The sequence below is a fragment of the Oryx dammah genome, unplaced genomic scaffold (assembly GCF_014754425.2).
Source record: "Oryx dammah isolate SB20612 unplaced genomic scaffold, SCBI_Odam_1.1 HiC_scaffold_27, whole genome shotgun sequence".
Classification (NCBI taxonomy): Eukaryota; Metazoa; Chordata; class Mammalia; order Artiodactyla; family Bovidae; genus Oryx; species Oryx dammah.
In genome coordinates this window covers 29,389,688-29,417,446 of record NW_024070211.1, presented here as the reverse complement: position 1 = coordinate 29,417,446, position 27,759 = coordinate 29,389,688, and the positions used below count along the sequence as shown (strand labels likewise).

The 27,759-nt window shown below is 43.2% G+C and overlaps 1 protein-coding gene and 1 non-coding gene across 2 annotated transcripts; both read left to right on the top strand.

The window, feature by feature from the left end:
• Positions 1-27,591, top strand: ARPC2 (actin related protein 2/3 complex subunit 2). Its single transcript, XM_040228380.1, has 11 exons — positions 1-166; positions 382-463; positions 8,408-8,442; positions 9,698-9,810; positions 13,754-13,799; positions 16,146-16,332; positions 16,923-17,016; positions 22,413-22,539; positions 24,032-24,132; positions 24,437-24,537; positions 27,135-27,591. Exons 2-11 carry the CDS (start codon positions 390-392, stop codon positions 27,157-27,159), a joined length of 903 nt encoding a protein of 300 aa, XP_040084314.1. The 5' UTR covers positions 1-166; positions 382-389; the 3' UTR covers positions 27,160-27,591.
• LOC120855212 lies at positions 3,239-3,375 on the top strand. The gene has a single exon (XR_005719181.1). It is a non-coding gene; the product is annotated as a small nucleolar RNA SNORA42/SNORA80 family (small nucleolar RNA).
• Positions 27,592-27,759: the final 168 nt, after the last annotated feature.

Genomic DNA, 27,759 nt, shown 5'->3' with positions numbered 1-27,759 from the left:
GGAGCGGAAATGGCGCCGCGGGGCCGCGCGTCCGGGCGGCGAGCGGAAGTGGGTGTGAGAGCGGAAGTGGCCGGCTAGAGCCGGGGGCTGGGCGGGGACCAGGCTTGTCGGTGAGGCGGCAGCGGCGGCGGCGGCTCGGCAGGCGGGTTCAGGCTTCAGGGGCCAGGTCGGTCGGGTGGGTGGGTGTCTCCACAGTCAGTGCGTGCGCGGGCCAGCGCACAGGTTTTCCGCTTCTCCCACCCCGGTCCCTTTCCCCTTCTTCCCTAACCTCCTACCCCACCCAGCCCCCCTCCTCAAGGGGCAGCAGGGCCGCTCCCTCTGTCCTTTCCTCCTTTACCCACCCTCACCCGCCCTTGTTTCTCCTTCCCCTGTCCGGGGCAGCCGCCGCCATGATCCTGCTGGAGGTGAACAACCGCATCATCGAGGAGACGCTCGCGCTCAAGTTCGAGAACGCGGCCGCCGGGTGAGCGCGCGCCTGGGGCCGGTGGGTGGCGGGGGAGGCAAGAGTTGACCCCTGATGATGGTTCAGTCCTCCAGACCCATAGGAGGGAGGTGGGAGACCTGGCCGGGTGTGAGGACTGCCCCGGCGGGGTTAGACGTGGGAGGTGATTGGGCGCGGTGGGGTGAGGGGCAGAGATGCGTGGGGAGAGGCTCAGAGGAGGGATGCGGAAGCAGAGTGGACAGGAGTGCGCGTGCCAAAGGTCAGGAGACCTGTGGGACGTGAGGGGAGCTTGGGCCGGAACTCACCGCTGGAGGATCTCATTGCCCTCTGGACCGAGCTGGGGACCACTTCCCTCTGTATTCCCCGTCATTGTTCAGAACCCAGAGAAAGCCTATTTCTCTGGGATTTCGGATTCGGTTGGAAGGAGTTTTCAGGAATTCCCAGCACTGGAGGAGGAAAGAAGGTGGCAAGCCCAGATTCACCACCCATCTTCTCGCTCTCCACCCCCATCTTCTCTTTTCTCTTCTAAAGGAGCAGAAGACTGAAGGCAGGCCCTGCCTTGCAGCCGGAAAACCCGTTGATCTCTCTAGTTTTACTTCCCCGAACCCTACTGTGAGAGAGACTGGTCATTTTGTTACATTTCTCGAGCAAAGTTAATAGTCCCCCCCATATCCACACTCCTTTCTTATCGCTCTTCTGAAGTCCTGATTCTTTTTTCCCCACTCACTGTCCTCTATCTGGGTATCTTTTAAATCTTTGTACCATACCCCGGGTCTGTGATTTCTTCTGTAGTCATTCCGGCCCAGATACACACTTAAAAGCCTCCAGAGTCTATAATAAAGTTCTCAGATAAGACCTGTTTGTTAACCATTGGCCTTTTAAAAAGTGGGCTTTAGGACATGTTTCTAAGGCAGCCTTCGGTGTCAGACACAAGAATCAATAGAAGACGACCTCCTCCCCCAAAGCTGCTTTGCTTTTCTAATGTAATATTTAATACATGAACCAAATAATTGGTTTTAACTTCTAATTTTTGATGGCTTGTGGCCAGTCCCTTTGCCTCATTTCCCCATGTGTGAGGATGGGAACTTCACATCTTGGTTACACAGTTGAGGAAATAGTGCAAACCGTTTCTGGTGAACTGGGAACTAATAATAAAGTAAGTGCTTGGAGAGCCACCGATGGTACAAGATTGGTGGAGGGAATTTCTAAGTGGACATAATGAACTTGTGGCTTGGAGGCATTTAAAAAAAATACTTATTACCTGCCTCTTGAATATATTGTCTCCTATCTCTTTTATAAGGCCACAGGTTTTATCTGTAGTACAAAGCACAGCTTTCCTTGAAGCAACAGTGAGCAGTAGTGACTGTTTCCTGCCAGGGGCTGCAGTTGCTTATATTTTAGGCTGAGTTGCTGCTTGTCTTCCGCCTTACTTACCAGTTCCTTTGCATTTTAAATGCTCAAGCGAATCAGCTTAGTGGCTTATTTTGGGTGATTGCTGTGTACTTTTTTGAGCAGTGTAGCACAGAGGAGGAAGTTAAATTAACTTCTGCATTTTCACAGCTTGTCTCAAGTGAATTCTCAAGTTTAGACTAGTGAAAAATGAGATCTGAGTGGTTATAAGCTGATCTACAAGATAAATGCCTGTGCATTTCAAGTAGAAGCATGCCTTGTAGTGTAGGAGTACGTTCACATCTGCTTGTTTATTAATAACTTGTGACTCTGAAATGTAGCCCATTATTCATAGCTTCAGCTCTTTTCCTTTTAGAACATTACTCTTAAAAAGAGCTACTAACTATTTCATCTGGGAGTAAGTAGTCACACAAGTCTGGAAGGCATAATTTATAACTTCTCCACATTTTTTTTACAAAGTATATGTTGTAACAGTGTTGAATCTTAGGGCATGGCAGCAAAGGTTTTTTTTCTAGCCTGTCTTCCAGTTGAGATGTGACTTTAAGTAAGTTGATTCAGAACACACTCTGCTGAAAATCACTTTGAAAAGAGACCGTGATATTCAGCCTAACAGGTAGGGTTTGCCTGGGATTGCAAATGTAACACCTAGAAGAAGCCTAGAAGTTTCTAGGCATACTAGTAAGGTGAGGCAGCAGTAAAGTCTTTAAGTATTTATCAAGTAGTTAACTATTTATCAAGGTGCATGCCTAGCCAGAACTTTTAGAGAATAATAACTGGTGTGATAATCATGAACATTGACAGGGTTCTCTCAGTGCTCAGCCCCAAGCAGAAACAGGAAAGGGGGAGCTTTCTAAGAGTATGGCAGCATTACAGAGGACCTAAGGGGGGACACATTTTGGGGTGGAGATCAGAGAAAGATTAAAGAAAGGCAGTAGCTCTAAGGAGAAACCTTTGAGATTGGAAAGGCTTGGCCATTGTGGGAACCTGCTGGGAGAGGTCAGCTCCGCCCTGCTTTTCCCAGTTGGGGAAATGAGGTTCTGTGCAGCCTTCCCCAGAGTGAATCCTCCAGCTCCGCAATGCCCGGTGATAGCCAATAATTACATGTGGCTAGTCAGGTTGAAATAAAAAAGTGAATTAAAATAAAGCTCCTCAGTCACACTAGCCACAGTTCTGGGGCTCAGTTGCCACACGTGGTTAGAAGCAGCCAGATGTGGACAGCCAGATGTAGGACATTTCCATTATTGCAGAAAGTCCCTTGGACAGCCCTGTTGCAGCTACTGAAAACGTGAGCATGAGGTAGTCTTAAAAATAGTTTTGCGGTATATATTTCAGAACACACTAATTTTCCTTTTGAAGTTGATCTTATTTTAAGTGATGCCTCTCGGAGCATGGTAATGGATTTATGGCAGGTCCTCCTCTGTGGGCCTCTCATAGTGTACCCATGCCAGAGTAAATTGGAGCCTCGAACCATTGCCCAGCCTCCTTACTTGTGGGCTGTGAGCTCTGAAGGGGGTTGTACAGTGTGAAACAAGAAAGAAAAAAAAAAATGATGCCTCTCAGATTATCTTGCTGGATCTTCTTGCCTGTGACATCCTTCTAAAAGTCTAAATTTCCTTCGAGTAAAGCAATTCTGTCATAAATTGCTTAAGAATATATTTGGTCATGAAAACCTTTTAACTTGGAGGCAGTTTTGACAAAGCCTGAGAGCCATTCCAGGCAAATTACTTTTTCTTTTTTTTCCCACCACACTCTTGGGAAGGTGGCTTATTGAAATGATTCCTATATCCCCACAAAGTGATAATTATTGGTAAATTGTCTTCTCAACAGCTTCCAAACTGAGAGACTGTCACTGATTAAGAAACTGCACAACACTGCAGATAACCTCATGTTCAGGTCTTGTCAACAGTTTTTTGGTTTTTTTTTTTTCCAGCCATTTAAAAATTCTTACTTAAGCTCCCAATTAAAGAAGTATTCTGGCAAATTAATTTTTTTGTTACCGTATACACACCAAGCATCTTTATAGCCTCCAAAGCTAGGCTTGTCAACTTCACTCTAGTCTGGAGTGCAACATTGAGGAAATGCTGCCAGATGCGAATTGCTGTTGATTTTAAGTGTGTGCTGGCTCCTTGCCACAGCTGTGCATATTGTGGGGAGCTCTTCTGTGAGGGGGAGTGAAGCTCAGTAGGCAAGCCGTGCCAGTTGGGGTGGGCAAGGACTGTGGGAGGAGAAATTTGAGCGAGGAATAAATTAAATCTTGCTGATACCTTCTCATTCCCAAATACGCTGCATATGTCCTCAGGGAGACAGACTGCTGAGAAGTGATTTGGAATTAGGACATTGTTTAAGCATTTAGAAGAAACTGGATGTAGTGGCTGACTTGCTGAGATGATCTGGTTGGTCTTTTTACCGGTCACTGTAGTCACACACTGCTGCCCACTCTCTGGCAGCCTTGGAACTACTTTGGGCATGAGGCCCCAGCGCTGTGTTCCTTTTGTGTGTACCAAACCTGCAACTCTTAGTGGCAGGATCTATGGTTCTATCATCTTTGTTTCCCCAGAATTCTTACTGTGTGTATAGTCAGCTTAGTACACGTTTGATGAAGCCAAATAGAATGGTTCTTACTTTCTTTAGGAGTTTATTCTTCTGACATTGTGTGAATCAGCTTTTAGACCCTGTTTGTTATTTTGAGACATATCTTAAGAGAGTAGGACCCTCTCTTACCTAATATGATCCATTTTTGTAGGCTTTGCTCAAAAAGGATGATGGGAGCCTTAGAGAGGACTTAAAGGAGATTAATCAAAACCTTTATGATGAGATAATGGGCAGAATTCAATAATTTTTCTAATTGAGCTCATAGAAACAGTAACAAGAAGAGGGACATAGATGCACAGCAAGGAACTGGCTGTGTTCAGGAGTAGAAACTCCAAAATCCTTAATGAGAAAAGAGGATTGGATAGTAACAGTTACCAGGAGTTCTGTAGTGACATTCTAGAAACTTCCTTAGAAAAAGAGGAAGAAATGTTTTCTAAAGGAATTGAGTATGTTTTAGTGTCTTGTGCTGTCCTGTCAATAACCCCGAGGACATACCCACCTGGCTTACTCTAGGATTCCAGACATTGCAGTAGTCTGACACTAATATGGTTCCATTTCTCCTTGTTTTGGTGACCAGTTCCTGATTGTTTGACATGGTTTCCTTCCATTTCAAATGTGCCTGGGTTACATATAGCAGCTCTGATTTACAGTTGACAGAACTGGGGCTCTTGGGAGTTGCTGAGGGAGTAGAGGGATTCAGCATCGCATAGGCACCGTTCCCTGGTGATTCCAGACCTTGTTATGGTACGTCACATCTGGGTGAATGGTCTAGCCTGGAGATCCTGCCACTGGGCTGCCCTAAGGGCTGTGGGATCGGGATCTCAGCATATCTGTAGCTGAGTCATAAGACCTTTGTTGGGAAACTTTGCTGTGCATGTAGCTTCTCAATTAGTCTTCATAGCAGCTTTGTGTGGTAGAGGCTTTTAATCTCCATTTTCTAGAAAAGGAACCTTTGGCTTGCCGACAAGTATCATTGCTGTGGCTACAGTAAGCGACAGAACCTGAGGTAAAGAGTCAGCTCTGAAAGACATGCTTTTTTTGTGATTAAACTTACTCTCACTGCCTGAAATAACTATTTGCCCTTTTGGCCTAGGGGCTTCTGTGGTAGCTCAAATGGTAAAGAATCAGCCTCCAATGCAGGAGACCCGGTTCGATGCCTGGGTTGGGAAGATCCCCTGGAGAAGGGCATGGCAACCCACTCCAATATTCTTGCCTAGAGAATTCAATAGACAGAGGAGTCTGGTGGGCTACAGTCCATGGGGTCCCAAAGAGTCAGACACGACTGAGTGACTAACAGTCTTTTGGCCAGTTAAGAGTACACTTGCTCCCAGACCAATCTTATTCCTGTCTGTGGTTGCTTGTGGTTTAGTCGCTAAGTCATGTCTGACTCTTGCGACTCCATTAACTGTAATGTTCTGGCGCTTCTGTCCATGGGATTTTCCAGGCAAGAATACTGCAGTAAGTTGCCGTTTCCTACTTCGGGGGATCTTCCAGATACAGGAATCAAACCCCAGTCTCCCGTGCTACATGTGGTCTCCTGCATTGCAGGCAGACTCTTTACTAGCTCAGCCACCAGGGAAGCCCTTTATTCCCCAATAGCTCCGTGATTTTTAAACCACAAAACACTTGGTCTTGGACTTGAGCCACGGCCCTGTCATGGTATAATTCCCACTCAGCGCAGTCCCCTTGTTGGGGACAGAGTTAGAAGTCTAACCCCCAGGTGACTTCTCAGGAGGACTCCTTCAGCCCAGTCCTCTCCTCAACAGCCTGACTCTCTTCTCTGCGACCTCTGTGCAGCCATAAATAGCAAACTAAAATATTAATGGCAGTGATATGACAAATATCCCCAAGTCAGGCAGCAAACCACTTAGTATAGATCTTAGCGACTTCTCCCAGTGGGGTCAGTGCTCAGGTAACTTCATGACCTAGAGAAATTCAGAATTTCAGAGTCAAAATGTTGGAACCCTAAGATTTTTTATCTACAGTTGATCTTTTTTTGGTTGGTTGATGAAGTGAGAAAGTGAGGAACTCAGTCCTTCTGTGGCTGACTTAAAGCCTAAAGGTTAAAAAAAATAACAGCCTCCTACTAAGTGATACAACATGGGCTTTTAGAAGCCTCCACCCTGCCTCTTTGGCACAGCCAGCCTTCCTCGGGAAAATGTGTTTCAGTGCTTCCTCCCCTTGTGCAGCCTCTTAATGTTTCATTCAGATGGGCCATAGATTAATGTTTCTACTTCTTCCTTTGCTCTTGTTTTTTCTAGAAGTGAGAAATGGTGGTTGGTCATTCATCACCTTGGTCACCAGGCTACAGTTTCAAATGAAAGACCAGAAACAACTTTTAATTTTTATCCAGTTCTTTTCATCATATCCTGAACTCACTGCTTGTCCATAAACCCACTTGATGCTTCGATTCTCAGACACCCAAAGTACTTTTCCTAAGTCACATATGGATGGCTTTGAAGAAGCAGGGTGGAACTCAATATGTGATTTGTATAGGTTGGTTTTACAATGGGGCTAACATATGTTAAATAGAAACCAGTTTCCTTGAGAGGTATGGTTTAGCTTTGCAGCAGTGTTTTAACAGTCATAAACCATGTTATTTATTCCGTTATTTCCCAGCAACTCTGGAGGGCGGCTCAGTCTTGGTTCCTTCTGCAGATGAGGGAGCGGAGATAGTAAAAGAGATACACATTTGATGGTGAGGTCTTAAGCAAGTTAGGCAAGAATAAATGTGAAAGTGTGTATATCTTGTCTGCTGGCCTATAAAACAAAGTGGAATCATTTGAGTTATAGGGTGTTAGCTAATAAAACTATGGAGTCTTCATTGGTTTCCTACCATTGAGTTTTGAGGAGAAGTGAGGAAAGCATTTGAGGTAGCTTTTCACTGGAGGTTAATTGACCATTATTGTTTTTAACTGGATATATGTCATGCTTTCTGGGTTAATAACTCAGCAGCATTTATTAAACAGAAGTCCATGTACCAGGCTCAGCTGGGAATCACAGTGAAAGTGGCAGACCATCAGTGCCTCCCAGGAAAAGTTCTTCCATGTCTGTTCTCTTGTTTTTTCTTTAGCAGTTGTGTAAAGTAGGTAGGATCATTTGTGTTCTCCCATTTTAAAGATGAGTGGGTGAGAAAATGAAGAAATGCAGGCATTAATTTGTCTGAAAAGGTGGTCTTGAAGAAAAGGCTAAAGTTGGAAAACAGGTGTCTTGACTATTCTCAGTGATTTTGCTATTACTTTGTGCTACACTTTGTATGAAAGTGCAACACTGAAATTTAAAAACAACCACCCCCACCCCCCACCCACCCCCAAAAAAAGAGTAGAACCAAAGAGGGCTTCACAAAGGAGAATGGTGAGTACTTAGGTGATGTAAGGAAGAGGGAAACACAGTGTAGGAAGACTTTCAGATTGTCTTTGAAATGGAATAGGACTGCATCATTCTGTGGCCTGAACTCATCCTTTCACTTTACGTAAATTTAAACTGTTCTGCTCTCTGTTCAGCAGTTTTCCTGCTGAGAGTGCAACCAAAAGAAGGCATTTTGTGGGTCATATATACAGACGTGTCTATCGTGGTCTTAAGGAGTTAAGAATTGAAGGTGAGCACCAACCACAGCAGAGATTCAAGCTGCAAAACAAGCTTTATCTGTCCTTCCTTTTTTTCAGACTTCCACCATTAGTAAGTAGAGATTCAGGTGCATGAAAAAATGAATTGTGTACCTGGATCAAGGTTGTCCAATCTTAAATAAAGCTCAGGAGCCTTTTGCAAGTCTCCCTGAAGGCAAGCAGCAATTTCATTACCCTTTTTTTGGCCGTGTTGCACAGCATGCAGGATCTTAGTTCTCTGACCAAGGTTTGAACCTGTGCTCCCTGCATTGGAAGCATGGAGTCTTAATCACTGGACCACCAGGGAAGTCCCAGCAATATAGTTAGCTAACTAAAGGACTTTTATTTCATTTTGCAGAAACAAACCAGAAGCTGTAGAAGTAACATTTGCAGGTAAGTATCCTTTATCTCACCTATTAAGAGAAGGCACAATATTAAAAAATAGAAAAGAAAATTGTTCCTAAAATAAGCTTTGACGTTTGGGCTCCTAGCTTGTCAGATTTTTTTTCCTGGCTTTTATTTTAGATCATTATTCGTGGATTTAGTGAGCTATATAAAGTTGCCTGCTGATATTTTAAAAGTTTGGGTTTAATTTTGTAGTACAAACTAAGGTTTTTTAAATTTGGAAATATTATGTTATTATCTTTAGCCATCATCTTAGTTTGCCTAGCACTTAGAGGAGTAGAGAATTACAAAAATACTTGAGACTTGTTCAACAAGTCAGAGAGAGAGGCTACTGCTTTCTTTTTCCTAGAAAGAAGTGGGTATTGACACTACTCACTTGCTCTGTGAACTTTGAAGCGTTGGTCACGCTGTTTATTAATAAAATGGGAATGCTTGACCAGGTGATCTTGGAAAACTTTTTGCAGCTCTGAAGAGCTCTGACTTGGAGGCCAGGCCACATCCCCTCCCCCTCCTGCTAACTAGCAATGCCAGAGCTCCCTATAATGACATTCAGCCCCAGGTTTCAAGAACTATGTAGAGCCCCAGGTTTCAAGAACTTAAGAGCTAGCCAAACACACTGTGTGAGCCTTGTGTGAATCCTAATTCAAATAAGAGAACAATATATTTTTTTAATTCTTGAGATAATATTTCAGTGCTTGACTGGATATTTAATATTGTTTTTTTTTTTTTTTAATTTAGGCATGACAGTGGAATTGGGGTTAAGGTTTTTTTTTAGAGATGTATTCTGAAATATTTATGGGTGAAGTGACTTGATGTGTAAGATTTGCTTCAGAATAAATCATTGCGAAGGGCTGTGTCTAAGTGAAAACAAGGTTGGCCATATGGACATATGTTGATTAATTGTTGAAGCCATGATGAGAATAGGGGTTCGTTGTGTATTATATTTTTATACATGTTTCAAATACATTGTAATAAAGGTTTGTTTGTTTTTTTAATTCTTTCAGCACAAAGTGATGATTAAAGTAAAAATACCTTTGTAATTTTAGAGAAAAGAGATGAGTACTCAATAATTCTTATCTCAGTGTTTCTACTGATTTTCCACATGGATTTTAAATGAACATCATTTTACTTGCATGCCTACTTGTAAGGGAGACTTCCTTGTGCCCTGCAACAGGTAGGCAGGCACTTTGAGATGTTACTCCCCATTCCCAAGTTAAGCAAGATTATTTGCCTCTCCTGGCAGATTTTGATGGAGTCCTCTATCATATTTCAAATCCTAATGGAGATAAAACAAAAGTGATGGTCAGTATTTCTTTGAAATTCTACAAGGAACTTCAGGCACATGGTGCTGATGAGGTAAGTTCCACATCACTTTTCCTTGGGAGTCTTGTTTCCTCCTCACCTTTTCCTGGCGATTTGCCACTCCTAGAAGACCCATGGCACTGAGTCATCCATGCTGGCACTGGCCACTCTGGATGGCTCGCTCACCTAACCAGGGGCTCCTGACTTCCATTTCCGTTAGTCATAAAGAAGGGTGTTTCTCAGAAAGGGTTTTGGTTCTCTGCTTGACTGTTTTTTACACTGAAGAAATAAAGATGTTCTCTAACAAGTGAAAACAAAAACAGATTTAGTTCTCAAAAAATGTAGCAAAGAATACTTTTCCTTGACCAATACAAAAATAGCTATGGCAAGACTGAGATGGATTCAGTTCTGTTTCTGTTACATTGTGAAGCAGGTATATAACCTCTGGTCTGTTTAAAGTTTACAGGCTTAATTTCTCATTCTAGAAATTTAGGAACAAATCTGCCCTTTACACTTGTTAATATAATGCTCTTTAGAACTAGCCTCTGTATCTCTTCTTCCTTATGACTACCTTAGGGGAAATAAGAAAGGGTGTCCATGTGTTGAGAAACTCTTGGTGGCCATGCTTTATTCACTGACTTCTTTCAATAGGTTTGGTTCCTGTTGAACTATATTTGCTCTGGGGAGAGCCATTTATGGAAGAAAGAAAATGTTATTACACCAGTGTGTGCACGTTGTGGTTGGGTCTCAAAGCAGGAAGTATGACTCAGTTCCTGAATCAGTTTTCAAGTATCTTCTAGTTTTAACAGAGTAGGTTCTCCTTAATGTGGTGAATGAAGATACAGCCATTTCTATTTTCTTTCTGATTGAGAGTAATAGTAGTTTGTTATTTTTTTTTAAGTTTATTTATTTTTAATTGAATAATTGTCTTACAATATTGTGTTGATTTCTGCCGTACATCAGCATGAATTAGCCGTAGGTATACATATGTCCCCTCTTGAACCTCCCTCCCACCCCCTACCCCTTCCCACCCTTCTACGTTGTTGCAGAGCCCCATTTTGTGTTCCCTGAGTCATACAGCAAATTCCCATTGGCTATCTATTTTATACAGTAGTGTATATGTTTCCATGCTACTGAGAGTAGTAGCTTTTAACTTATTTAAAATTTATGTGATGAAAGAGCTGTTTAACAAAAGCATATGATCAAAATCTTGATACTAAAAACTAAAATTAATGTTAGCCAAGCCAGATACCTAGAGCCATACACGGTCACTTCCCTTACTTCTTCATATGCAATTGGTTTGCCCTGTAAGTTCAAAGGAACAGCTAAAACCTTCTCTGATTTTGCCTCAAGTTCAAGAGAAGAAGAATGGTTTAGAAAATTTGCATTCAGGGTTATTTTACCTGAAAAGAAAGAGCCTCAGGAGAAAGACTTAAGTCTTTTAACGCATTTGAAAGATTACTAATGTAAGTGAGACCGGCTAACTCTTTACCAGATGAAGATCAAGAGGAAATAAATGGCAGTTAAGGTGGCCCTGTTTTAGATGAAGTAGAAGACAACTACCTAGAAAAAACTGTTGAACATTTGAACAGATAACTGAAAAACGGTGTGATCAGTTCCCCTAGACCTTCCCCTCTCTTTAAAGACGCTGGTGCAGTAAGAACACTCCTTGGAGAGAAAGTGTTAAGCTAGATTTCTTAAATCTCTATTCCAGTCTGTGCTTTCCTCTACAGTGGAACTCCAGAATAAATACATTGCTGTTCTTGTAGCTATCACAAGGGTCAGAGAACCAGCCCACTCAAGTGGGTGGAATAGGGAACATTGGCTGTGTTGCAGCAGAGTGCAGGGTAGATGGCTCCCTGAGCTGGTTAAACAGTGACCAGCCTGTGATAACCGCAGGAAGCTTGTTACTTTATCACAGGCTTTTTTTCGAAGCAGAAAGGCTCAGCTGCCAGGTGGGAAGGTCTGATTTCCTGGTGTCAGGTTGGAAGAGGGGGCGCAAAGTGAATCACGGTTAAAAGTGCAAGTGAAATGAACTAGGAAGCGTTGGCTGATTTTGCCAAGAGGAGGGAGCAGAGGAGTTGAACTTGGTATAATTTTGGTTCTAAGAACTGCTTAGATCTCAGAATATTAACTTAGTGTCTTGGGCTTAAACTGAATAACTTGGGACGTAAACTAGGAGCTGTGGTTTCTCCCACATCTGATTTTCCCTTCCTCCAAGTACACATAGTACAGAATTATAGATAGTTAAAATTATTAATGGGACATGGGTGCTACTTTTTTTGCCCTGAATAGATTCTATGACCTTGAACCTCTCCCTTCAGTTCCTCTTCTGTAAGAGATACCTCACAGTGGGTGTGTGGTCACCAAAGAGAAACTAGGTGTGGCATTACTTACCCTTTGCTGTTACATAAACAAGTGTGATCACGGATTCATGCTGTGAAGTCCACCCTGCTGTCCAGGTTTTGCCTGTTGAGGCTTTCTTCCAGCTATAGGATAACGGTTAAATAAATATGTGGAGTACTAAAAAATATTTTAAGAATGAGGAGAAAGAATGCACTATATGATAATTCTTTAAAATGGGACATGAAATAAATGGTTTGCTCCTGGTTTGTATAGCGTATGTGTTTTTTAAAAACCTGGAGAGAACACTGAAAATAAGATGAGAAGAACAGCGTTAACATTTGCTCAGCTCTATTATCTGAGTCCCCCGGTGCTGGAGACGGGCTCTGAGGCGGCAGGAGTGAACCAGACAGTGGCCCTGCTCGCATGGGCCCCCACTCTGGTGCTGTCTGTGTTCTTGGTGCTTTTCTCTGGCTGGGGAGAGTCTTTAAAACACACACACCACTCTTACAATTAAAGCAAGTTTGTGCTCTTGTTCACTTTTAACTTGGTAACTTATCTTAGATTTGAGTACCCCTTTTTTTGGTATCCCAGAAAATGCAAGAGGGTCATGATTAGTATATTTGTGGTGACACCGTTAAAAATTGGATGCATAGAGACAAAATCCCACAGCCTGTTATATGACTGGGGGTTAGTATTGATATTTTGGCCTCAATTCTGCCTTCGTGTGGAATAATGCTGACTCCTTCCCTCCCTAAGTTCAAGATTTTAATGAGACAAATAATAAGACCTGTCTGTGTCTTACCTCTAAAACATAATAAAGACTATTAAATACCAAGAGGTTACTGAATTCTAGGGACTTTAATTTTTCTCTCTCTCCAAATAACTGCTGTTCTCCTGCTTAACGTGTCAATAACATTTAAGTCAGAACTGTTCCTTCCCAAATAAAAAGATTGATTCTTAAACCATGTCAGCCTCAGAGCAGTTCCTACCAAGAAGAGCAATTACACCATTAGAGAAAAAATAAGAAGGTGTAAAAGGGACTCTTGTTTTATCATTTACTCCAAAAAAGCTGGAAAATAGCCAGCTGTAAGAATTGGTTTTGAGAAAAAATCATTTAGAGAGTACACCCTTCTGTAGACCCCCCACAGTATAAATAACTGGCTAAGACTGAATTATCCATTGCTTTTTAAAGCATTCAAGATAAGCAGGCTAACTGGAATCAGTTCCTGACAGAGTTCTGGTTTTACCGTTTCATTCACCTGAGTTAGTGGTTTGGCCTATACTTGGTTGATAACTAACATGATCTATTCTCACTTGAGATCAGCATTCTTTTACTCTCTTGGAGGGAAAAAAGGGTAATTATGTGCAATATAAGATCTGGAGGAGAACAGACCATATAAAGGGGGTGACCAAGTGCTAACCTTTTAGAGTTAATCGAACTTCTGTGAGTAATTTGCTTGATAACTCAGATAAATCTTCTTCCCTCCCTGTATCCTATTTCCCATTTGCCTTTTGAAAGTTAGGAAGAATGCTGGCTTAGGAAAAACTTGGCATGCACAGTGCTTTGAAAATAGTGAAATTTTCATGGTCTTTGAATTAACATACTTATTGGTATGTGTTTGTATAACATACTTGTTTTTCTATTTTCTAGTTATTAAAGAGGGTGTACGGAAGTTACTTGGTAAATCCAGAATCAGGTATGTAGTAATGTGAATGGCTATGGAATGACTTGGAAAGAGATTCGTCCTGTTTGTGCTATGCTGTTTTTAGCCTACAGATTTTGTTTGAATGTTACTTATTTATGAATATTTCTGCATGAGTTCGGGTCCCACTTCAGCTGTCTCCATAAACATAGCTTGTAAGGGGCTTTGCATTGTCCAGTAATGGATACACGTTATTGGTGTTGTCACACAGAGTTGATTGATGTATGCTGTTTTTAACATTTATTGGGTAAGATCTAATGACTCTTTGTTAATGTTTCAGCCAGAGGGCCACCTTTGTTTGCTCATAGTGATTAACATGCCTTTTGAGAAGATTAAGCCAGCATTGATTCTCCCTCCCAGCCCCCAGTAACCACCTTTGTACACTGCACATTTGGAGAAGGAAAAGGAATATTCACAGCTATTTTCACATTTTTCAAATAGAAATTTCAGCCCCTATAATCCATTCTTCTAATCAGTGATCTGTGCCTCCTTAATTAGAAGAGCTGTTATACAGCTTTAAAAGAAGCTTAAAGAGGAAAAAAACTGAACAGTATTTTTATCCCTGTGATTAAGTAGTAGTTTCTATAGCCACGCCCCATAGTGAGGACCAAGGTGTAAGACTGCTTGAATGTAATATTTGCTACTCAGATCCTATGACTGGTACCTTGACTTAAATCTTTCTAAAAAGGAAAGTGTATCTGTCTGTTTTTAACAGCTATTACTTTAAAAAAAAAAAAAGGCACCTCACCTCCTCATTAGAATACCTTCCCTTGACTCATATCTGCTGTTCTGGAAACAAAGTATCTAATAAAGAAAAGTGCCTTCAGAATGTAACTTGTTACTTGGAGTGTTTGTCTATGAGAACTTTGTACTCCATAAAGAACACTGAAATTTATTATTTCCCAAATTGATGGTACAAACATACCTCAGAAATAAAAGCCAAAAGATAAATAACAGTGTAAGCTCCAAGAGGAATCAGGGAATTTCAGAAGGAAAAATAACTAGAGCAGAAAAACATAAAGGAACCCTTGGATGTGCTTGTCACCACTCAGATCCTAAAATCTATCAGAACAAGCAGAGTGTAACCTGGATTTTTCTCTATGGGTTTATCTAGACAAGTTTGGAAAACTCGGCTGGCCATACTAGATTTTACTTTTCTTCATTCACATCGTGTTTTGTTCATCATATTGGAAGCCATACTTAAGTCTGGCTTCAGTTACAGTTTTATTTAGTTTGTTTTATTTGGCTTCTTAAAACTAACAAACCCCAGCTTTAAATATTTTCTTTCTTTTTTTTTTTAATCTAATCTTGTGGTCCATTTGTTTATCTGGTTTTCAGGTACCCAAAATGGAAGGGTGATTGATATTATTTAATATTGGCGTGCCAAGAATGTGCTAAACCCTGTCTAGAACAGAGATTTAGATAACCAGTTGATGCTTTCAGTGAGGATAGATCCAGCAAAACACAGACCTCAGGAATGCTCTTGGAAAAATGCTAAATGGTAACAAAGTATAAAGGTCTGAGAAACTCAGAAATGTGAGGTCTATACAGTTCTGGTAAAATTATTCCCATCATCTGTTTAGAATATGAAATGATCCTCAGTGATATTCTTGCGAAATCATTTACAGGCTTTTGGGCAGGTATAAGTCATTGAGTTACATAATAAAGCATCCTAGGCACTTGGCTTCTTTGAACCTTTTTTTCCCTCTAAAGTGAGAATAACTATATCTGGCCTATTTCATACAACTCATATGGAGATCAAATGAAGTAAAATGTTTTAAAACACTTGGAAAAATTTACAGTGTACACAAATAAATCTTTTGGGGTGTATACAGATTTTTTTTTTCCCTTTGAGGTTTTTGCCCTATTTCTATTCTCAGGGTTTACAGTGGCATGCAGGCGGGTATATTTTTTATCAAAAAGCAACCAAGCTGCTCACCATGTTGGCACTTGGCATGATAAACCATCAGAGGAAAATATGAAACTCATTAATAGGTTGATAGCATATTCAGCCTGCTTTCACGATTGTGTCTGGAACATTAAATTTCTAAAAGTTTAAGGATTATGACTTCCTCCCATTCCTTATTTGTAATCAGTCATCTTTGATTACTGATTTAGATTTTTGCATGGTATCTGTTAATTAGCTGTATATATTTACAGTAATTTTACAAGAATTAAGGTTTTATTTCACATCATTTGCCCGTTGAGGAAGATGGGAGTGGACTGCATTCTCCTTAGGTTAAAAGTATGGACACTGAGACAAAATCAAATACCATTTGAACCCAAAAAGCTTTTTTTTTTTTTACTATAACTACTGGGTGTTTTTTTTCCCCCCTCCAGGATACAATGTCTCTTTGCTATACGACCTTGAAAATCTGCCTGCATCCAAGGATTCCATCGTGCATCAGGCTGGCATGTTGAAACGAAACTGTTTTGCCTCTGTCTTTGAGAAATACTTCCAGTTCCAGGAAGAGGGCAAGGAAGGAGAGAACAGGGCAGTTATCCATTATAGGGATGATGAGACCATGTGAGTATAGATAGAATTTGGTCCTAAAACTTGGTTGTGGCTGTCACAGGTGCTTACCAAAAGATATTCAGCTAAGTCAGACCTTAAACTATATTGTGTGAAGCCCCCCAAAGTGTCTTTCTCATAAAATTCTTAAACCCAGGATGTAGATGGTTTGTCGAAGGAGAACGCCACTTCTCCTTATCTACAGAAAGTTGGCAAAAGATAAAAAGAGAATCCAGCACTTCCTTTAAGGCACTAATATTTTGGGTCCCCTTCTGTAATTTAGGTAATCAGGAGGCAGAGGGTGACTATAGGTTCTAAGAAATATTTTTTTAAGTGGGATTCTGAGACTCAACTAACTCTGGACTCCATACCATATAGACAAGTTCATAACATCCACTTTGGGTGATTTTCATCTCTTGCCTCACATAAAGTTTGCATTTATTGTACTGACTTCGTGGCCATAATTATTCAGTCTCACTGGCACACCTTGTTTTATGAATTAAAAGGTTTATGATGGCTTTACCCTCCTGCTTCACTTGTAGATCAAGTTCTTGACAAAACCCTGTTCTGATTCTGTACTTACTCATGAGTTTTGTTCCCCTCAGGTACGTTGAGTCAAAAAAAGACAGAGTCACAGTAGTCTTCAGCACAGTGTTTAAGGATGACGACGATGTGGTCATTGGAAAGGTGTTCATGCAGGTATGGAGCAGACATTTTGGGACAGAGAATAGGGGGACCATGGCCTAGTGACTTATACCTTGGCATCAAAGAGACTTCCCTCGTGGTCCAGCGGCTAAGATTATTCACTCCCAATGCAAGGGGGCCCATGTTCGATCCCTGGTCAGGGAGCTAGATCCCACATGCCACAACTAAGACCCAGCACAGCTAAATAATAAGTCAACATTTTTTAAAAAAGATAAGAACTGGCAGCCCTATTGATGTTGAAACTTGATTTAGTTAAACAGTCCCCCATCAAATTCACTGAATTTTTTTTCTAAGTGGTTTTAGCCCTTTTGCAGGACTGAACTAGAGTTGGTTCAGACAGTAAAGAATCTACCTGCAGTGTGGGGACCTGGGTTCAATCCCTGGGTTGGGAAGATCCGCTGAAAGAGGATGCCCTGGAGTGGCAGCCCACTCTAGTATTCTTGACTGGAGAATCCCCTTGGACAGAGGAGCCTGGTGGGCTACAGAACGGGAGTCACAAAGAATCAGACATGACTGAGCAACTGAGCGTAGCACATAGTAACAAAATGACTGAATATGAAGTATGCTTCCTGCCATGGGGTCTTTGATTTAAAGCTTGGTCCTGTTTCCTGCCCGCTTAAGTTTTCTTCAAGCTTCTAGCAAGGTCTGTTGGCTTGGCTTATTAGTCCTAAAGTCTTTTCAGGATGGAGTTTAGAGAAAATTCTTAGGTGGTAGGTAATGCATTAATAGTGTAGAGTTGTCACACTGGCAGTGAAGAGAATGGGCCGGCGTTTGGCTGAGGTCCCCATGGAGCTCCTCCCTCAGAAGCAGCTCATCGACTAGAAGAGTAGTAGGGGTTAGGAGGACATTTTGTAATTGGATTTCTGGTGTGGTTGGACTCAGGTCTAACACAGTACAACCACTGTGGCTTTGTCATGCTGTCTGCTAACCAGTTGCTGGCTTTAGGACATGAGCGCTCGCTCACTGGTGAAGTGCTATCCTGGTTAGTTTCTTATGAGACAGCTCAGCATTCAAAGTCTAGTACAGAGGTTAAATTTAAAAAACAACTTTGTATGTTCATTCTGTTCTTTGGCAGGGTAATGAAGTTTAAGAATTCCAGGACAACCTCTTTTGCCAGGTTGAGTTGAAAAATAATTGTGCTTAATCTAGTGAGAATACTTTATGTGTAGGCATTCTAAGTGGCTAGGGAAATCTTCAAAAGGGATATTCTCCATTTGACCATCTGTAGTGGCTTTTTGTGTTAAGCTAATTAATCAGAAACTGATTTTGTACTCTTCATGCAGAAAAATTGGAATATTGACACAGCATTTGAGAGTACTAAACTTTCAAAAGTGTATGGTTGTGCACACATAGATATGTATGTCTTAGGTCCTAAATGTAAACCTCAGACAGGCATTTCATGTGTTTTTATGCAGAATTGACAGGGGAATTAAATGCAGTAGCTCAGAAATTGGGCTAAATCCAGACTGACAACCCAATTTTAAAACCTATGAAGTATATATTTAGATTTGCCTGGTTTTTTTTACCAGTCTTCTTCCATTTTATTCCAGACAACATCTTAACTTATTTTTATACTTTCAACAGATCTTGTCTTGGAGAGTGTACTGGAGATTTGTTCCTTAGGAGAATTTTGAGTATTCTTTTTTGCATGTGAACTTAAACGCTCTCCCTCAGAGTCCATGTGGTGGGACACTTCTCTATAAGGGAAAAGAACGTTTGCATTTTTGTACCGACAGCGTCTCCAGTGAGTGACAGGCCTGGCCCCATGTGAAAAGGCAATGCCCAGGAAGCTGTCTGCCCTTCCTCCCTCTCCAGACTCAGAGGCAGTGGTAATTTAACTTGAAATGACCTTAGTAATGTGGACTTACTTTGCTGGTTTTCCCCTCCAAATTAAATCAAGCACTGTCCTAGGCCTAGTTACTTTAAATTTCTAGGAAAAAGGAGGACAGTGGATGCCTAGCCTAGAGTGCTGTGACGTGGGAGGCTGGTCGTGGTCACCTGTCTGCCTGCTGTGGGTCCTCGTTTCCCATGCCAGCATGCACCTCCAGCCTAGTCAGAACGCCATCCCTCCCTTGTCATTTGGCAGGCTGACTTGGAGGGATGCTTATTGCTGTCATTTGGAAAAAGACAGGGAGGGGCCATTCCCCACTCTTACGGATGTGCTAGTGCTCAGCTTTGAAGGCATATGACTGGTGAGCATCAGAGAAAACCTGGTAGATGTCATCGTTTCAACAGTCATTACGTGAAAAGCAATAATTACCCTTTCGGAGATTGGTGAACTAGAATTGTTTATATTACTAGATCTTTAAGTTAGTTCAGTAGGTAAGAGAAATTAAGTGGAAGCCACTGGTTACTATATGTTCAGGGACAAGACAAAAGCAATTTGCCTTGTAGGCACTAGTGAAGATGTCATTTTGAGGATCCCTGCTGCCTGTATAAATGTGGGATTATACCTGTAGGATATTTTTCTGAACTGAGGACCCTGAGGCAAAGTGAGTAATTTTGGTAGCATTGCCAGCCCCTTCTCCATAGAGGTTATGCCATTTCCCTCTCACCTCCAGTATGTGAGTGTTCGTTTTCCCAAAGTGGTGTTGAGCTTTTGGATTTTGCCAGTCTGACAGGTTAAAAATCGTGTCTACTTTCTCTTACGAACAAGGTCAAACATCTTTTTTTTTTTTAATGCTGAAGGCAATTTTTTTGTCTTTTCTTGTGAGATGTCTCATGGTGGCCCCTACCCATTTTTCTATTGGGTTATTGGTCTTCTCAGTTTCTTCATGTACTTGGGAGACTGGCCCTTTCTCTGTGATAAGAGTTGCAGGTTTTTTTTTCCAGTTAGTCATTAGACTTTTTGGGTTGTTTTTGTTGTTTGGTTTTCCCTCATGTAGAACTTTATTTTCATGTAGTGAAATTGATCAACCTCTATGGCTTCTAGATTTTGAGTCATAGTTAGAAACACCTTCCCTACTGAAAGGTTGTAAAGAAATCTAGCTGCATTATTTTCCTGGTGTTTTTATAGCTTCATAGTTTATGTGTAAATCTTACTACTTATGTGTAGTTTCTCTTGGTGCATGATATGAAAGGTGGAGCCATCTTTTTTTCTGAGTGACTACTGCCTGTCCCAGTGGCAGCTACATTACTGGTTTAAGATGCTGCCTTTATCATATATTTAATTTCTGTATATATTTGGGTTTATTCTGAGCTTCTGTGGTCAGTTGTGCTTTGATGGAAGAAAGAAATGATATTGTGATGCCCCAAGGAGAAAAAAAGGAAGAAAAAAGAGGCAGTATTGCTGATACATATGTAACAAAGACTCTTAAGGCAAAAAGCTGCTGGGTTGGTGGGATTACTGCCTTTTAAGTGTTGTGTAAGAGAGAAAAACCAAGGAGAAACAAAGGCAGGAGATTGCCTGAATTACAGCCCCGAGTCAGTATATTGTTAACCAACTCTGAAATGTATCACTCTCCATGTACAAAACTGAAAAATGCTGCCAAGTCACCGCAGGTTTACAGATACTCCATCTGGTTGTGAACGCCACATGTACCAGTGAACTGGAGCATTCAAGAAGCTTATGAAGCACAAGAAAGTGATGGCAGGCAGTTTTTATCTGTTCTCCCTGCCGGGGACTAAAAGGGAAACTGATAGAAGTTAGAGAACGTCCCAACCCAGCTGCAGAATGAAAGGTATTTTCTAGAGAAAGGCAATTTCAGCAGCTTTGCTTTAAGGATTTTCGTTTTGAATCCTTCCCTCCCTCTTCAGATGTTTTTCCTTTGGGGATCAAAGTTCAAAGGGGAGCTCACCTAACCCAGTGATGTTTATTTCCCACCAACCTTTGGAAGCTACACAAGGAGCTCAGGAGGCAGGGGGTGAAACAGACAAGCTCCCCGACTGGGCGTTAGACCTCCTCAGGTGGTATCCTTCCTTCACATATCTGCTACTGAGGGCTTGCCCATCAGTGTGTATCCTCCTGCTGCGGGTGAAGTACAGTCTCTGCTCCTTTACAGTGTGCTGCCACTGTCAGCTAGGGAAGTGGTACTTTCTTTCTCATTCTTGTGCTAGACAGTCTCTTTGAAGGGCAGAGGACTAGATACAGCGATGAATAAAAGAATCCTTGACTTGAGGAGCTTAAAACCTGGTAGGGAAGCCAGATGCACTAATGAATAGTGAAATATTACAGTAGAGGTTTGCAGAAAAGCCATAGGAACTGCCACAGGAGAGCAACTAGCTGTGCCCAGGCTGTTGGAGAGAGTGTTATATCTGGGCAGCAGTAGAAAGAAAGTTGTATACTGAAGGGCTGTATAACTTGCTCTCAGTACTCTCAGAAAACTCAGGGACCTTGGAAAACTTTTGGTTCCATGCTTCTGTCCTTCAGAGAGTTTAAACCATAGGTTTTACTGGCATTGCTGGAAAGTCCAGTCCTGTTATTACAGATCTGGGTTGAAACAGGGATGCCTTGTATCATTTACCTGTTTATACAGGAGTGTATGGATTGGGAAAGCTTGAGATGGGGAGGTTAGGATGGGGAAGAATGGCTTGGCTTTGACATCCTTAGGCATTTTTCTGTAGTTTGCTGAGGGTGGATACATTTTGTCAAGGGTGAGCTCTTACTTGAGCTCCACTTGACATCTTAATCAAATTTCCTGAAAAATATAACCTCCTTTCATATTAAATCAAAAAGAAACTAATAAACTGTCATCCTTATCCTGAACGTAATCTGGTTCTCTGGGTGCTTTGCAATTTGTTGTCTATTTAGCCTCAGAAGTAATTTTATCATGCATATTTTTCCAAAACAAAAGAAGAGGATTAACAGTGCTTTTCTTTGCTCTTTGAAGATTGGACTTGTTAAGTACTTTGTGATCTCTCCTCTTTGAATCTGAAGTGCACTGATGGCAGCCAACACTGGTAATATTTCACGTTGTGTTGTGCTGAGTCGCTCAGTCATGTCTGACTACGGACTGTACCCCACCGGGCTCCTCTGTCCATGGGGCTTCTCCAGGCAAGAATACTGGAGTGGGTTGCCATGACTTCCTCCAGGGGAATCTTCTCAACCCAGGGACTGAACCCAGGTCTCCTGCATTGCAGGTGGATTCTTTACCATCTGAGCCACCAGGGAAGCCCAAGAATACTGGAGTGGGTAGCCTATCCCTTCTCCAGGGGATCTTCCCGAGCCTGGAATCGAACCAGGGTCTCCTGCATTGCAGGTGGATTCTTTACCAGCTGAGCTACCAGGGAAGACCAGTACTTCACATTAGGTGTCATTTATTTTTAGCCTCTGCCAGTCAGAGGGCTCAGAGGTCACATCCACAGGACAAACCCCAGAGCATAGGTTGCTGTTCTTGCTGTTCATCTCACACCAGATTCTCTTCTGGTTGCTTTTTGCTTCATCCTGGCAGGAATTCAAAGAAGGACGCAGAGCCAGCCACACAGCCCCACAGGTCCTCTTCAGCCACAGGGAACCTCCCCTAGAGCTGAAAGATACCGATGCCGCCGTGGGTGACAACATCGGCTACATTACCTTTGGTGAGCTGGGTGGGGTTGCTGCATTTGCACACCTTGGTGGGTTCATACTGCAGTTGAAATGGGGCTGAGTGGCAAAAGCAGGTGTGCCAGAGTGTTGCTGTTGCCGGTGCCATGACTGCAGGAGGCATGTCATGGGGCACTAATACAAGGCCTGTGCTGTTTTTATTTTTATACAGTAATATTTTCCTTTTTTCCCTGTTCTATCTAAATCCTCAGGGGAAAAAAGGGTAGCCCCTGGAGTGAAGTCGTAGGGGTTAGGGCCACATAAGCCCTGCTAAGCAGCTGGTTGGGGTTCTCTGTCCTTTGGTGCCTGTTGGGTTTTTTTGCTCATTAGACCAGAGCTCCAGCCGTGATTCACTTACCCACTTTCCCTCTGGAAAGATTCACATCCAGCCCTCTCACAGTTTGCTTCAGCCTAGTGAGCTGGTTCATTGGTAACAGCTGACAGTTTAGAATCGCAGCTTACACACACACTGACCCTGACAGCACTAAAATGTCCCCTTTTCTGGAGTTCTTTAAGCCACCAGAGCCCTGAAGAAGCTTCAGTTTACCGGAGATAAGCGGGTTGATAACCAGGTTTCCTTAAGTCTAGTCTACATGTTTGGGTTTTTTTTTTTTTTTTTTTTTTTTTGGCACGTTACTCTCTCTGAGGTTGGGACAGCCTGTTACGGTTTAATTAGCAATGTCTCTCTTTGTGGTACATAAATTGATGGTGAACTTATAGTCATTAGCATCTTAGGACCTCTGCAGTATAGTTATCTCCTGGCCTGGCGCTCTTTTCTCTTGAGGGCAAGTTGACACAGTGGTCCCACCCTTTCTTAGGAGGCATTTCTTTTCGTTTCAACAAAACTTGATACTCAAGGACTTTGCTCATGCTGAGATCACTGAGTAGGATAGATGCAGAAGATAGAGGGGATTCCCAAAAGCCAGAGGGAGAGGTGTGCAGGTCTGCCCAGGTGTGAAGCTGAGTGACTGACTGCACAGGACTTCATGGGGTCAGGCAGTGGCAGGGGCTTTTCTCAGCCCCCAGCCAAAGCAACTCATCCTGCCATTCCTCCTCAGGAGTGCTAAGGTTCTTGTCCCAAGACTACATGATCCTCTATGGATCTAGTTTCTCTGAACGCTTACTCTGCTTCGGCACCAAGGGTCTGCAACAGGCAGGCTTTGTTCTCTAATCCCCATTGCTCCAGAGTCCACCCAGGTAGCCAGTTGTGTCATTTTCTAGAGAGACTTCTGAGGGGCAGGAGCTAGTAGATTTTGCAGTGCACAGCCGGAGAATCCAGACCCAGAATGAACGCCAGGACCAAGCCCTTTGCCGAGGGAGCCCTGGTTTTCGGCCATGGTCTCCTCCATTTGCACTCACTGGCAGAAAACCTTAATGAAACAAGTGGACTGTCCCAAAGCAGGGCGAGATGGGAGATGGCTGCTGGGCTTTCCACCCTTTGGCATTGGTGTAATTAGACCTTGACACCCTGTCTGTGCCCCCACCTAGTGCTGTTCCCTCGCCATACCAACGCCAGTGCTCGAGACAACACCATCAACCTGATCCACACGTTCCGGGACTACCTGCACTACCACATCAAGTGCTCGAAGGTGAGTGAGAGCAGCCTCAGCACCGGTGCTCCAGGCCATTCTCTCCACCAGAGCTCATGGCGTAAAGTCCTCTCTGGTCCAGGCTGTTGCTAGGAACTCTACAGAGATGGTTCTAGAGGCTTTGAATCATGGCCTTTCTCCATCTCTCTCCATAGCAGAGAGGTGAATATACGCTTCCTTGCACAGCCCTCTGTCAGCCCCAGGGTGGATGTTCCCAGACCTTTCTGATAATTTCCGCTACTTAGAGCAAAGCTGTCTTTCTGGAACATGACTCTGCTTCAGTACCCATTGTGTTTGCCTCCAGGCCTATATTCACACACGTATGCGGGCGAAAACATCAGACTTCCTCAAGGTGCTGAACCGTGCACGCCCAGATGCCGAGAAAAAGGAAATGAAAACAATCACGTGAGTAGCACCATCCTGCAGCAGGACTGCCTTCCTCTCCTAAGCTTACCAAGGAGGTCATGGGTGTCGGTGACCCAGGTGTCTGGGCAGTGGCTGCAGGTGAGACAGGTAGCGGGGCGCCTATAGCTGCCTAGCAGACTAAAGATGGGACAAACAGATTTTCACGTCTGAATGGGCCTCCTTGTTTCCACATCTCTGTGATCGAGGAGAGTGGCTGCCAGAAAGAAACACAAACCTTTTTACCAAGATGAACTATGTTCTCTTTGGGTCTGAGTTAACAGGCCTATCTTAACTGTCTTGATGTCTTCTTGTAGAAATGGAATAATCTGCTTGACAACATTTAGTTGCATAAATAGACCTGGAACTATTCCAAAGCATTCTTTTTCCTGGTCCAAGTCTTGGCAGGAATTTTGCCTAAAGAGGAGGTCGACTTTATCTGAGATAGAGATGATGAGATCCCTAAAGGGTGCAAGGCACTGTCCTCAGTAGAGCAGCATGGTCGGGGGCCTGGGGGTTTGGTTCTGTGCCAGGTGCCAAATCTTGGGACCCCCTCTGGTAAGGTTTAGGCCATCCTGTTCTCCAAGTAGAGCAATGGGTGCTGGTCTCCTATCACTTGTTCCCATTGAATTAAATGTCTTGAGGTGAACTAAGCCTCCCCACAACCCACACGGTCATTTCCAGCACCCCACACTCTTGGGATAACCTTCTATAGGTATGTTGTGCCTATGCCTTCAGGCTCCTTCCCTTGGCCTCTTCTACCAAGCTAATTTTTGCTGCCATTTAACAAGATGAGAGAGAGGGTCTGACTCTTGGGTGCCTGAGCAGAGTGCTTTTAATCTCAGAAGCATCAGACATTTATAAAGAGCAGTGTAAGTCACCCCTGCCTTCTGTACTTGAGAGGCTGCCTGTCTCACTAGGAAATTGATACCAAAGATCTTTCTCTAGGATAGCTCTTCCCACTGCCCAGAGCCCGCAGAGTGTTCAGTCCACAGCTGGATCCTCTGCTTAGAGAGAAGTGCCCACGTGCCATGGCAACACAATGGCAGCATCGTTCCTTCTACTATGCAGCTTTGTGGCACAGCCTAAAATGGGCAGAACTCGAAAGGTGGGGATGCGGGGAGGGTGTGTCCTTGGGGGCACGTGCTCTTGCTGCCCTGCAGACTCTTAACTCCATCATGGAGTTGACAACTCTCCCTCTCCTTTCCCTGCTTGCTTCTCTCACTCACACCATTTTGGTGACCCTCAGTGTGAGGCAGCCAATTTTGTGCCACTTTCAGAGCCCCATTCAGTAGAGGCCAGGAGGTGAGCCAGCAGCCAGTACAGCAGAAGGCAACCTGACCCGCCAGCCTGTCGCCCACCAAATAGGGGGCTGGGCGTCATAAACAGTCACGAACTTCTCCTGTCGCCTTCAGCCCTGTAACTGCCTGTCCATTCAGGAGAAGTGCCCATCAGGCAGCCACTACCCAGTGTCTCCCCACAGGGCTCCTCCCCTGGTTCTATCACACAGCCTGGCAGCCTTGGAGTGTGGGGTTACTGCAAAGCAGGTACAGTGGAAGGGCAGGAACAACTCCCTGTCCTGATGGGGGACTAAGAAAAGATGAGTCCTTGAAATGAGCCAGTCATCCATAAACTTCCTTCCTGGAACTTAGGAAGAACAGCTTTGCCTTTTTCCATCCTGTGACCTCTCTTTGGCAGAGGTGAGCCTCAGAAAGGAGAAGCAGGAGGTAAACAACCCTGAAAACCAGATGGAGTTCCCAAAGCTAAGCAGGAGAAGCCAGGACCCTTCTTCTGCTCTGGGTTCTTAGAACCTGGAGCAGCATGAAGGAGGGTGGCAACCCTTCTGTGATCAGAAGCCAGCCATCAGCACTCCACAAAGCTCTGCCGGAATTGAGCTTTCTTTTGGGGAATGGATAACAAAATATTTTAGCTTCATCTGTGGTAGGGCAAGACATTCCAGAGAGGAAAATCTTAGTACCCGTAGTCCTCCGCTCTAGCTTCCAGGCTTCTGTGCCAGATAGGTACCCTCCATCTTTGGGAACCATTCCCAAAGTTGGCCATTCTTAGAATGCTGGGTAGGACAGGACACCCCGGCTCAGGAGCCTTAAGCGAGGCAAGTGTTTTGTGACTGAGTGTAGTCACCATATGACAACACAAAACACGCTTAAGCTTGGAAAGTTTGGAGGGTTGCTGCTTCTGACATTTTGGCCCCATGGGGGAAAATTTAACGAACTGCTTTCTGCTAGCCTGAAAAGGCATAAGCTGTGTTAGGAGGACCCCAAATTCTTTTACTCAGAAGAGGGTTGAGACCAGTCTAAAATGCAGATAGATCGAGGCCATGCAGAAATTGTGGGCAGGTGGTTCTCCTGTCTAACTTGGTATATTTACTGTCCTCATGGGCTTATTACTTGGTACCCTGAAGTATTCAGTAGGAAGAAAGAGCTGATGGGTTGTTTCTGTGAAAGCTGGGCCTTAACCCTTGCCTGGAGTTCCCACATACCTCTGCTTGAGAAACATTGACCCCATCTCTAGTGCAGAGCATGGGGTGAATGGGAAGGTGAGCAGAAACTAACCTTCAGACTTAATGTTTGCTTTTAAAGGGGGAAGACGTTTTCATCCCGCTAACTCTTGGGAACAGGAAGAGGAAGCGGCTGGCAACTGAAGGCTGGAACACTTGCTACTGGATAATCGTAGCTTTTAATGTTGCACCTCTTCAGGTTCTTAAGGGATTCTCCGTTTTGGTTCCATTTTGTACACGTTTGGAAAATAATCTGCAAAAACGAGCTGTGCTTGCAAGGACTTCATGGTTCCCAAGAATTAAAAAAAAAAAAAAAAGAATTCCACTTGATCAACTTAATTCCTTTTCTTTATCTTCCCTCCCTCACTCCCCTTTCCCGCCCCTTCTTTTCCAAGCTGTTTTGCTTTGCAGTATGTTACTGGTAATGAGTTGCAGGATAATGCAATCTTAACTTGTTTTCTCTAAGTATTTGAGTTGAAAACTCCTGTATCTAAAGAAATACGGTTGGGGTCATTAATAAAGAAAATCTTTCTATCTTACATGAGAATTTATTTGGGTTTCTGGACTGGGAGTCCCAAAAAAAAAGGAGGGATGAAGGATACATCAGTACTGCCCTTGAACCTGCAAACTCGCGCTGGAGAGGCTTAGGTTCAGGAACCCTCCCACCCCCACCCTCCCTGTAGAGGAGAGAGAGGCTCACTGGTAAG